General features: G+C 38.4%; 1 protein-coding gene across 7 annotated transcripts in view; it reads right to left on the bottom strand.

Annotated features, from left to right (window-relative positions):
* Positions 1-11582, bottom strand: part of LOC107043539 (regulating synaptic membrane exocytosis protein 2) — an 81501-nt gene extending 69919 nt beyond the window's left edge. For all 7 annotated transcript variants that reach the window (XR_001461248.1, XR_001461245.1, XR_001461250.1 and 4 more), the window contains exons 1-2: positions 10758-11582; positions 3367-3571 (exon numbers count right to left, since the gene is read on the bottom strand). Coding sequence is in view for 1 of the 7 variants with exons in the window: in XM_015265074.1 (XP_015120560.1) it covers positions 3367-3571; positions 10758-10867 (315 nt within the window). In the remaining 6 variants the exon portion in view is untranslated. The remainder of the gene's footprint in view (positions 1-3366; positions 3572-10757) is intronic.
* Between the last annotated feature and the right edge of the window lie 1614 nt (positions 11583-13196).

Raw genomic sequence — 13196 nt, 5'->3', positions numbered from 1 at the left:
CACCCCCCGCGCTCTTCATAGCGGCGCACAAGCCGTCAGTGACGTCACGCGGGGACGCGCCCCATTCATAGGCCCCCACGCAGAGACCGAGGCCAAAAGCGTGGATATAAAAGTTGGGGAAGCTACCCCCGGACTCAACTTTCCCCTCTCTCTCCGACACAAACGACCTTGTGTTGCGCTGAGCATCCTCCGGCCCTTGTGACTCCTCTCGTCACGCTTTGACGTTACGGTTGTTGCGATTCATTTGCAGCTATTTTGAACTATCTGGTAAATGAATTTTTATTCTGGCGTGTTACGTTGTGGTGAAAAGAGAGGAATTTTTTCACCTGCGAAAGGTACACTAAGGGTTTTTGAATGAAATGACCCGGACACTTCTTTGAGATTCAATGTCAGAAAATTATTCTTGACATTTCAAGTGCAAAAGCTTGAATTTCTTAACAATGACAAATTACTTGGAATTTCTGTGTATTTCTTCATTGACGAATCAGTTGATTTGTTGAATATTCAAGTTATTCGCGATTTTCAGGTCCATACGGCACTGAAAAACATTGAAAATTTTGAAAATTCAAGCAACAACTTTTCTGAATTCTCAATCTACTGAGAATGGAATTGTATGTGATGTTCAATTTTCACGATGAGTTCGGAAATGCAAGCTTGAATTTTCGAGATGAATCAGAAATTTTGTGAACGTTTCATTTTTTCGATGACGCTTGGACTGAAATTTCAAGAAATTTCTAACAGTGTTTTTACCACATTATGGCTCCAGTAAAATTTGAGGGAAATGCGTCATTGAAGCTTAAAAATTGTGTGGAAAAATCACTCGAAACTGTAAATTTCGGGAAATACACTCGTTCGGTTCAAACGAATTTATTTGGCATGAATGGATTTTTATGGATTTTTATTTTGATGTATTGGTTGAACTCGAACTAATTCGAACTAAACGACCTTGTGTTGTGCTGAGTATCCTCCGGACCTTGAGACTCCTCTCGGCGACATGTTGCGTTATGTTGAAAAGAGAGGAAATTTTTTCACTTTCGAAAGGTACATTAATAATTTTTGAATAATAGTAACCCGACCGTGAAATTTGAGGGAATTGCGTCATGGAAGATTAAAAATTGTGTGTGGAAAACCACTGGAAACTGTAAATTTCCAGTGATATTGAACGAATTTATTTGGCATGAATGAATTTATGTGAACTTTTATTTTGATGTATTGGTCGAACTCAAACTAATTCGACTTTCGAGGTTGTCTATGGCGTCACTGCGGGAGCGCGTCGGTCTCGCTATTATAGAATGGAAGGAAATGGCTGGGAATTGATGGAAAATCAATGAATGTTGACGGAAGTCACGATGATTCATGTTTCACTTGGAATATTTCAGATTTTTCATAGTAAAAATAGACTTTCGAACTGCAAAATTTATTTTACGGACCGGTAGCCTCACGAGTATAGAGCCTCGCATAATTAGCAATTGGTAATTAACCACTTTCAGTGGAGACGGACCGGGCATGTGAAGATTATCCAGGAGATAACACCATTATTGACACAGAAATAAAATAAGAGACATTTTCCAAGAAATATGGAATGAAACTGGCAATTTGTCTTTCGGTTTTTCTCATTCATTACCTGAACATTGGAATCATCGATAATCGATGATTAAAAAACCCCCACAAAGATTCTTTAGCACATGAGACTCCAACGATAATTATCTACAAAATATAGAAAATCATAAACCATTGCCCTTTTTAATATTTTCCTCTTTTCAAATCTCCGGAAACTGCACTTCAAATGCTCAGAAAAACTAATCAAGTCGCTTCATCTATGTGGAGAATTTTTAATACTTTAAAGTTGATGAAAAAAAATAATACACTATTGGAAATTTTGTGAAAATTGAGCAATAGTTGCACTTGAATTCTCAATATGTGAATTTGAATTCAATTTAAGATTAAATCGTTCGTGAAATCTCTCATTCAGGTTAGAAATTCAGGATAATTGGGATTTCCAAGTTAAAGTGGCACTGATATTCTAATATTTCAATGACATCTAGAATTTCCAAATTCATTGCGGAAATTGAACATCACATTCAATTGAATTTTCAATAACAAATTCGTATAAATTTCGTATAAATGAGTGATTGTAAAAATTTCAAGATTTTTTACTTGAAATTTCAGGAGTAATTTTGATTCCAAAATTTTGAAAAAATGTGTACAATAACAATTACGAATTAATTTTTGAAATTCGACTCTTACACAGCTAATTCAATTTTGTTTATTATAAAAATTTGCCTCATTCATGTAAAATAGGCAGAAAAATTATTCTTAAAATATTTAAAATATATTCTCGATTCTTTCTGAAACATTTATCTGGCTATTTTACCCGAATGGTGCAATTTCTCGTTAAAAAGGAGTTGAATTTCAAAAAATTATTTCAAAATTGTTATTGTACACATTTTTTCAAAAATTTTGAAAAAAAAACCCTTTGTAACTCAAAAATTAGAGGCCCGGGACTATTTTCAACACTTTAAGCGTCTGCGAAGTAAACAAACAATAAACAATTTTGTTTTACCCCAATTATTAGTTTTCAAACATATACAATCGATTTTCAATGTATGAGAAATCTCATTCCAATAGCCCGCGACTTAAAACTCGCAGTAGTCTCCCCTTGAACATAACTATTAAAAAAGTATCTCAAAAGTATCTCAAAAGTGTCTCATAGTCTCCCCTTAATTAGCGTCAGTTTTCCACGACACCAGAAATTTCCAAGTTTCGTTGGAATTTGCGTGTAAATAAATTCGAAATATCGATAATCAATGTTTGAAGTTCCCGGGATGAGCTCCATGAAAATAGCAAATAGCCGGCGGCAGTAATGCATCCACCGCGGGCCGTTATTATTAACACCCCTCAAAATACGCTGATAATGTCAAGGCTGAAAGAAAAACTTGAAATATAAAATTCCCCTCCCCTCCCGCCCTCATATTTCTGGTTATCCCATGTCAAGGAGTGTCAGACCGCTATTGCCGCCCCGAGAAGAGAATGCTGGCTGTCTATCGAGCGTAGTAAAAGAAGATGATAGTCAGACGTGAGCTATCGCTGTCTGACCACTTCCCCGTGGCGCGTCTGTACCCACTGATTTCCCAAGCCTCAAGATATATTACTTTGCAATAATGCAAAATGCCCGGGGGATACAGCAAAGTGCGGACCAAGGATGTATTATTTTTCCACACGATAGAGAAAAAAAAGTTATTCCAGTTTTCAAACAGCGGTGAAGTTTGATAATTTATCTCAAACATCGATTGTCCGGTGAAATTTTTCTTCACCTCGACAGCCGGCCCTCGGCGATGGAATATATTTGATATTTGATATTCTTACCTTGTTCGATCTGAGGGTGACTTTGCCACCGCAACGGGCACAGCACCGTATGTTGCAGTAGTTGCAGATATGACCAACGCCGTCCGCAAACTTGGTTTTCATGCATATGTGGCATGTATCGTCCAACTCGATGCCCGCTTTCTTGTGCTTCTCGGAGCGCGCACGGATTGTATCCTCGAGTATCTGAACCTCATCCTGCTTTCGCCTGGGAATAAACAGAGATTACGTGGGTTATTAGGCGGGATTGACTCATTCTGTGTTGCTGACAAGGTTCATCACTTATCATTTTGTCAATATAAAGAAAAATAAAACAGGTCTTAACAATTTGAAAACCTGAATTTCCAAACTCCTGACGAAGATTGAATATTGAATTGTTACAAAAAAAATCAATTGGCTTTGAACTTGACCGAAGGAAATTTAACGTCTTGCACAAAAATAAAATTTTTCATCAGTTATCATCTCGTGAATATAAAAAAAATAATTGTCAACAATTTGACAACCGGAATTTTCAACTTTAATTGAAATTAATTAACAAATATTAGAAGTTATTTTGGGCCATACTTTGGTCAGCAGCAGTCAAAAAATCTCGACAAAATTACTCAACAAATTGCACGACGTTTCGAACGCTCAAAGTGCTCCTCCTCAGGTGGATGTTTTTATTCAATTAATAATTTTGAATAGAAATGAATTGAGAATCCATCATGTGCAATCCAATGCTAGTAAACACTGATCGACATAACATCATCTCATGTCAACAAATAAAAATTGTCACAACTGTTAGAATTTAATTACCACTGAAATTTCGAGGTATTTCGTCATTGAAAATTCAGAATTTCGTGGAAAAATCAACGAGAACTGTCAATTTCAGTTCCAATTTTCCCTGAAAATAAATAGAAAACTTGAAAATTCCGGTAAATATATCCTTGAATTTTCAGGACAGCGACACTAAACGCGATTTAAGGGAAAAAAATCATGAAATTTCAAATTTCACTGAGAGTTCAATGTAATTTGGCACTGAATATTCCTATTAAAATTGGAAATTAAAATAAATTAAGGAATTATCGTCTTTATGCTGCTTAAACTTCTGGAATTTTACTCAATTTTCAGTGAAACCTGAAATTTCATGATCATTTTCCCTAAATCGCATTCAGTGTCACTGAAAATTAGGAGTCAACTGTCCATGAAATTTAATTTTTTTTCTGACAGTGCACCCGTGCCTTCAAAGAGAACCCACGTAAAAAATTTCATAAACCATCAACGATAACCAGCATCACGAAAAATAGCACGGAAGCTCGTTGGATGGCAAATGCACATCAGACATGATAATGTGGGCGTCTCGTAAAGCAATCCTAAAAGCGTCCAGCCTCCCACTCCTCCTCGTCCATTAAGCTGGCACCTTTGCCATGGTGGAAAATTAAGCCCGAGTATATCCTGCGTCTTACGACCAAAAGGACTCCTCACACCCCCCCAAACTCATCATCCCCTCCCACCTCTCGCCATCCAACCCACCTCAATCTACTACTCAGTGTTTGAGTTTCAGTGGCACGCGACTACCTCGATATTAGACTCGGTCCCAGTGAAAAGGAAGAGGGTGATCATGCCAACTTTTCGACAAGTTGAGAGGAGCTTAATGGGGCAGACTTGCATGATTAGTCTATTCTTTGGTTTATGAAAATTGGCCCAGGAAATGTTGAAAAATGAGGAAAGAGGCGATTTTACGATCTAGGGGGAACCCTCCCCAGAAATTTTTATCAAGAAATTTTTATAGTGTACTAGAATTTCAGGAAATTGCGGTTTGGCGATTAAAGATTCGGTTCGATTTTTTTTCTTCAAAAAATCTTTGGAAATTATTAATTTTAGCGTAATTACGCCCTAAAAATTGAAAGAAATCAGGAAAATCAAGTCAATATATTGTGGAATTTTCCTTTAATTGAAAATCGAACGGGGAAAATTGAGTTGAAAATTGCACGTTTTTATTGAAAATTCAAATAAGTTGAAGAATTCTGGTCTTGTTACTCGAAAATTTGGACTTCATTGAATTTCCAGTGCAATTTAATGCAGTCATCGAATTCTTTTGCATTAAATTGGATTCAATATCGGTCTCCTGAAAATTTTTACTGAATTCCCCATGAAATTTCATTTTTTTTCAAGTGTGAGGAGAATTTTCATGTTGAACAACAGATTTTGGCGCATCAGGATCTGATTTTTTTTTAACAATATTTTCCATCTTACAGTACTTCATTTTTACATAAACGTCAGGGTAAAATTTGATAACCATTCACGCACCCAGAGAAATATAGTTTTTTATAATTTAATAAATTAATCAAATAAACTTCACTTGAATAAAGACTTTATTCAAAATTTCATTTTTATTTCAGTCTTTATTCACCTCAAATGAATCGTTTTTTAAATACAAACGAATTTAATTGATCCCAATAAAAATTTCATTAGTTGGAAATTAAATCATTGTGATGACGATGAAGAGAACGAATTCATTAATCCCCAACAAAAATATCGTTAAAATGAACCGAAAAGTTTCAAATAAACAGTTTCATTCGAATCAAATGCCCAATTTTTCTCCCAAATTTTAGAGAAAATCAACTTGTAAAAATTACAAATATTGCAGACGGAATCATCTTCCGCTCTTTCAAAAAAATTGCTAAACGCGATTAAAAAACTCCAAGACCTAAATCAATAATTTTTCCTCCACCCGCGTCACTCCTCGCGAAATATCTCCTGATTATCGGAAAAGTTCTGTAATATTTACCCATAATCTTCCGTCCGCGTGCAATTTTTTTCTCTTCAGAAGAGTATCTCGAGGACGAGAGATATCAAAGAGCGAGAGATTACGTCGTAAAGACGAGTTATCACATTGATGTTGGTATCTTGTACCTCTCCTCGGCTTTCATCTCCCTCCACCTCCCCGCCCCCCTCTCATGGTTGGCGATAGAAGAAGCAAACCAACCTAGGAAGTGAATAGAGGATTCACCCGTATCGGCTCCTCCCGAGAAAATAGAGAACGAAAATAGGTTTAAAGGGAGTGCAGCAGCCCCCGCCCGTCTGGGGGTTAGGCCCGTGGGTGGATGGGAGAGCCAAATAGAAATGTTGGAGATGGGGTAGCATTTACACGAACGATAGAAATGCGGAGGTGGAGATCTTCGAGGGGAAGATAGAAATGGGCACAATGCTGTGGGATGCGATTTGATCGTCCACTGTCCCAAACCACTGAAAATTGTGCAACCTCAAATGCTTATCTCGACCTAGAGAGAAAATAAGAATGAAACGAAGAGTCCACGGGAAAAAAAACATCAAATTGGCTCGATATAGATTACTTTTTGGCTGAAATTTTCAGGAGACTTCATGGAGAGAAATTTTCGAGAAAAATTCTAGTGCGAGTACTGGAAAAAATCACAGTCCACCGGCTGTGAAAAATTCTAGGGCTGTTAAGGTAAAATTTCTTGGTATTTCTGGTTCCCCGTATTTCTGTGAAATTTTCACAGAAATACTGGGAAAAATTCACGTTTTCCCCAATGAAATTTCTAGTCCCGGCACTGGAATTTTTTCCTGGCCGTCACTTTGCGTCCATGCATTACTCATGTTTTCCATGGGGGAATGAGATTTCTGGTAGAATAAAATTTCCTTGCTTTTAAAGAACTCTAGGTTGAGTAGAAATGGAATGCTGAAGAGGCGGGAGGAAAGGGTGAACTTAGGTGAGAGAGGGGGAGAGGGAGAGATTGAGAGGAACTGATGTCTTTGCCATCGATGAAACTCAATTTGTCCTGGGGGGTAGGCGAACGGAAATAGAATTATATCGCTGTCGTGCATCGCTACTCCAAATATGCACACATCAGAACTCAGTCTGATGCATGTCACGAATTTTGTGATAATAATGAACATCGAGGTAAAAATTACGGCATCTTAGCCGTGGGTTTCTTATTACTCAATACGATGGAATTTGTTAAATATTTTCCATTGCTTCACTTCAAGAATTTCGAGACTTCATGTCAAGGAACGATGAAAATTGACGATTAAAATGAGCAATTGTGGAAAATACTGAATGAATCATTTTAAAAATGAATAATTTGCGTAGAGTAATTATAAAGCCAGTCGAGATGCGCAATAACGTTGATATATTCACGAAGAAATGGTAAGAATTAGAGAATTACGAGTATAGTCATTTCGATATCCTCATTATAAGAATAAAATGGTCTGAAATATTCATCAACAGCCAAAAAACATTGTCTCCCAGAATAAATTCAACGAGTTGAATTGAGTGCAGGGTTTAAATAAATAAAAGAATTTTTTCATATTTCTAATTCCCCACTTCACGAATTTCGCGAATAACAATTAATTTCAACAATTAATTCAGTTACAAACAATTAAATTTTTACATAAAATTCACGGAGAGATTAGAATGCATTATTAAATGAAGAAGTTGTAAAAAATATCGAATTAACGAATGTAATTCTTCAAAAACCTTCATTATAACAATGANGCTGTTAAGGTAAAATTTCTTGGTATTTCTGGTTCCCCGTATTTCTGTGAAATTTTCACAGAAATACTGGGAAAAATTCACGTTTTCCCCAATGAAATTTCTAGTCCCGGCACTGGAATTTTTTCCTGGCCGTCACTTTGCGTCCATGCATTACTCATGTTTTCCATGGGGGAATGAGATTTCTGGTAGAATAAAATTTCCTTGCTTTTAAAGAACTCTAGGTTGAGTAGAAATGGAATGCTGAAGAGGCGGGAGGAAAGGGTGAACTTAGGTGAGAGAGGGGGAGAGGGAGAGATTGAGAGGAACTGATGTCTTTGCCATCGATGAAACTCAATTTGTCCTGGGGGGTAGGCGAACGGAAATAGAATTATATCGCTGTCGTGCATCGCTACTCCAAATATGCACACATCAGAACTCAGTCTGATGCATGTCACGAATTTTGTGATAATAATGAACATCGAGGTAAAAATTACGGCATCTTAGCCGTGGGTTTCTTATTACTCAATACGATGGAATTTGTTAAATATTTTCCATTGCTTCACTTCAAGAATTTCGAGACTTCATGTCAAGGAACGATGAAAATTGACGATTAAAATGAGCAATTGTGGAAAATACTGAATGAATCATTTTAAAAATGAATAATTTGCGTAGAGTAATTATAAAGCCAGTCGAGATGCGCAATAACGTTGATATATTCACGAAGAAATGGTAAGAATTAGAGAATTACGAGTATAGTCATTTCGATATCCTCATTATAAGAATAAAATGGTCTGAAATATTCATCAACAGCCAAAAAACATTGTCTCCCAGAATAAATTCAACGAGTTGAATTGAGTGCAGGGTTTAAATAAATAAAAGAATTTTTTCATATTTCTAATTCCCCACTTCACGAATTTCGCGAATAACAATTAATTTCAACAATTAATTCAGTTACAAACAATTAAATTTTTACATAAAATTCACGGAGAGATTAGAATGCATTATTAAATGAAGAAGTTGTAAAAAATATCGAATTAACGAATGTAATTCTTCAAAAACCTTCATTATAACAATGATCAAAATCAAAATAACTGCGTTTTGAAGATAAATGCATTAAAAACCACATTAACATCACCCAACTGAATTCACTAATTAAATAATAAATTATACACTCATCTCCCCCCCAACTCGCTGAAAATTCGTGAAAACATCTGAAGAACAAAATGAAGACAAATTGTTTGAAATTTCAATGAGTTGAATTGAGAGCCGAGTTTTGAAGTTCGTAAACATTTGAGGAATGAAATCCGGGTGCGGGGGTGCACGAAGGAAATAGCTAGAGGATGGTGTCTTCGATGCAGTGAACACACAATGAGACACTCTTGCGAATCGAGGACGAGCGGGTATTAAAGCCCAAAGAGGAAAAGCGGTTGTGGAAATAAGTGGAGGAGAGGGGAGAAAAAAAGAGTATACCGTAGCCCATTGGTCCCCCTCCCCGTAATTTTCTCTACAACAAGCTCATAGACGAAATAGGTATACCAAGTTTGTGACCCTCGGGCCAGACGAGACAGAAAGATCCCCTTCATAGTGCATCATACAGGGGCTTCAACGAAAAGAGAAGGTATACACTGTGAGGTAAAAGAAACGTCAACTGAGGATTATATTTCAGCGACGTTTTGTGTCCCCGGGCGAAAAGAATGCGCGCCCTCGACCTATCCAAGCCTTTAAAATTTTTTCCTAATCATTCCTCCTCATTTTTCCCTCCCCATTTATTACTGAAATGGGAATGGGGATGGGGGTGGGGATGATGAAGAAAATGAGAATCACGAAAATAGTGAGTTGGAGGGAGAAATAAAAAGGGAAATACAAATATGAAGTAATCGACAGAGTTGTGCAGAGCTGTTGCAGGATGATGCCGCAAAAATGCCGGGAGAGTAAACGAAATACGAGAACTAATGGATTACATTCTGGCTTCACTTTTCACGTTGCAATTGGCAGTAGAAGATGACAATGTTGTAATAGTAACGACATGGGATTGTGAGGCGGGTGTAAGTGCCCGTGGATGATGAGAAAACAATCTGTGCAGACGGAAAAATTCTAATTTTCAGGAAATGTCTGGGGGACTCAAACGAAGAATGTTTAAGAGTTTAAGTTAAGTTTTCGAACATTTTGCAATGATTTTATTGTTTAAACTTAGTAGGTTTGAATTTAAATGTCAATATTGAACCGTTAGAAAACATTTAAAAAATCTGAAAAAGATTGATGAAATAATTTGAAAATTGCGAGTTGAATTTTTTACAATTACGAGCATTTTCTATAAATAATCCATAAACAATTAATTTTCCTCCGTAAAAATCATTTGTTCGGAGTCGTAATAAATTTGTTTACATTCAGAATTTTACCAGAAATCGATTTCATGCCTAACAAAATAATGTTTCCTAAAGTTTAAACAATTTTAATTACTTATTTATAAACAATGAATGTTTAAATAATAATAATTCTGTACAAAATGTAGTTTTAATGACGCTGAATGTCCATGATTGTTCCACGGAATTTAATTGACAAATTTAATGACTGAAAATTGTTGAATCTATAGTGTAGTCTCTACCAAACTGTAAGATACTTGAATACCCTTAAATGAAAATGAATCAAAACTACATGTACCTAAATGTACCATGTGCCTGAATGTCCCTGATTTCTACAAATTTTCAGGGAATAATAGACGTGAAATTCCCAGTTCTAATTGATTTTTCGATGAAACTCTGACTTTCCACTCACGAAATTCCTCAAAATTTCCGAGGAACGAAAAGAGATAAAAATCTTCAAAAAGTGCATCATAAAATTAATCCACAAATTGTGACTTTTCCGAAATCATTAATGTTTCCAAAAACCAGAAACATCACATTTCACAAAGCCTCACCTCATGATCTCATTCTCATGCTCTTCCTCCTGCTTCTGCCGCATCATAACCCCCTCGATGATCCTCCTCTCCTCCGGTGTAAGATGGGACATATCAGGTAGGTCCGCCATCACGGTAAAACAATCGTACGTGTAATCACAGTTAACAAAGTGCACCACCGTCTCCGTCTACGACGCGTCAGCGACGACAATCTAAGTCCCCCAACTGGTATATCAACTAGATAAAAGTCTAATACTACAATGCCATCTGTACCTGACGAAGTCATCCGCCACCAAGTGACCAACACCGATTACAAACGAACTGAATATCCTTGAGAGCCCACGTTACACACTCACACCTTCCCCAGCATCTCTCAACACCGCAACAGCATTGAAATAAATCATTAATCCTCCAGCCATCGACTGAGTTTCTATCATTCGCGTAAATCACCGGATACTCGAACCCCCTTATTCCCCCAGCGATGCTGATCAGGCACGAGGTGAATGTAATACCCTCAGCGTCTTCATTTTCACCATTATCGTCGACATTGCAGCTCAGTGATAATAGTCTGTCGTCGACAGTGTCGTTGTTATTAAGGATGGAGTTGTCACTCGTTATAATTTTATCAGTCGCCTCATCCGCCCAACGAATCATGATCGCGAATGGTCGATTGAAGGGGGCTGTATCATTATCATCGCCTCCTCAATCCCCGAGACTGCTATCACCCGAATAATAGATTGTTCCAAGCCCTCGTCCAAAATACACCTCCACCTGATGCAGTGATTTGTTTGACTTTTTCTCGTTCTCTCAATTCAGAGGTGCACCAAATCGATTGAAAATGAAAACAGGTCACTGGCACATCCCTGTAACACCTGTTCCAACGCCATTGCAAGCACATCCATGGGTATCCGTGGCCTCTATCCTCTCTGACTGAGGCAGCTTGAGCCCCCGGAGTGGATCACAATCAGTGACTCAATGCAAATTTGGTAAATGGCATTCCAACAATTTCCCTTTCTCACCGTTGATTCACGTGGCTTACGCCGTGAAATTCGGTGGCGCTCCTATATTCTCTGCGGCACTTTAATTCAAGCACACGCAATACATGTACATGAGTACAAGCCACTCGCGCACACGCACACACAGTCATACCCCTCGTTTTTAATCATGAAAAAAAAACTACAACTATTCGAGTAGAGCGGTGTGTTTCCAGGGGTATGGCAGGTCTACAGACATTTGGAGAGGACATTGTTCTCGTGAGGGGCTAATTTTTTTTCTTATTCACATCCTGGTGAACTACTGGGGGATGGAGATGGGGTTATGGGGCTGATGGAGTCTACGCCCTTGGACACAAGACGCAGAACGCCCTGGAAATAGACTGGTGGGTGCTTGCGATAGGTTCGTTGGTCAAATGACCTTTCGATTCACCTCGTCTCTTGCAGCTGATTTCATCAATCGGTGACTCATTTTTTCAACATCTCTAGGGGATGGTCCTGGGGGCTGTCTTCACGGGTTCTTCTGGCTGTTGCACGTGTCTCTTGGATATTGACAGGTTGCTGGAGGTATTCTAAGGGTAATTCTTCATGCGCGCCATCCCGCGAGCAAAAAATCGCGTCTATTCATCGAATGATTCTCCTCCTTCACTTTTTCCGAATCAGGGGAATCCCGTTGGTTCTTTTGAATTGAGGGTTTGAGGTTCAGTCTCGTTATCTCGTCTTGTCTTTACTCCTGGTGGTTCTTTTCACTTTTGGGGCACATCACTGGGAAACACTGAAATTAAACGCTTCGCTTTTACCACTGGAAACACAAACATTTGTCGGTTGGTTAGGGGTTAAGATTTGTGTTGGTAGTTGGGGCTTTTTTATTGATTTCACGCACTGTTGGGGATAACGATTGGGTCAATGTATAAATAATTATTCCTGCTGTTTGTTGGTAGTCAGGACTATTTCAGACACAAAATTGTTGTGTGGCCCACCATACTCTCCTCGTCTCGAGGTTGACGAGATGCGCGAACACTGGCTCGCCCTCGAAGTGAACCCCCCCGATGAATTCTGGCTTCGTGCGTGTTCGCCAGTCGTCGACGAGTGCATGAGCGCTGGTTAGGGTGGGAGCGGGCGGGAGGTGAAACGGTGGATGAGTCCTTTCCGCGGGGGAGGATGGGGTGCTGTTAATTTGGCCGGATAAGTATCGGTAGAACCTCTTCTGGTGGGCGAAAAAAAAATTAATGAATTTCTTTTAGTTCTGCTTCAATATATCGAGCTGGGAGGGACGAAAAAACCGGAGATACTCCGTAAATTTATCTTGAATCGCGGCATACCGGAGGGATGAGGACGAATCAGAAACCATAAACGCATTTACGTCACGGGAAACCCCCGTATTGATCCGGAAAATGGCCAATCGCGGCGCTCGGGGGGACTCGGAGCCTCTAGTGCGCAGGATTTCAGCGGTTGGCGGGCGCGCTTC

The sequence above is a fragment of the Diachasma alloeum genome, unplaced genomic scaffold (genome assembly GCF_001412515.2).
Source record: "Diachasma alloeum isolate Michigan unplaced genomic scaffold, Dall2.0 Dall_scaffold_00597, whole genome shotgun sequence".
Taxonomy (NCBI): Eukaryota; Metazoa; Arthropoda; class Insecta; order Hymenoptera; family Braconidae; genus Diachasma; species Diachasma alloeum.
This window is presented reverse-complemented; position numbering and strand designations above follow the sequence as displayed.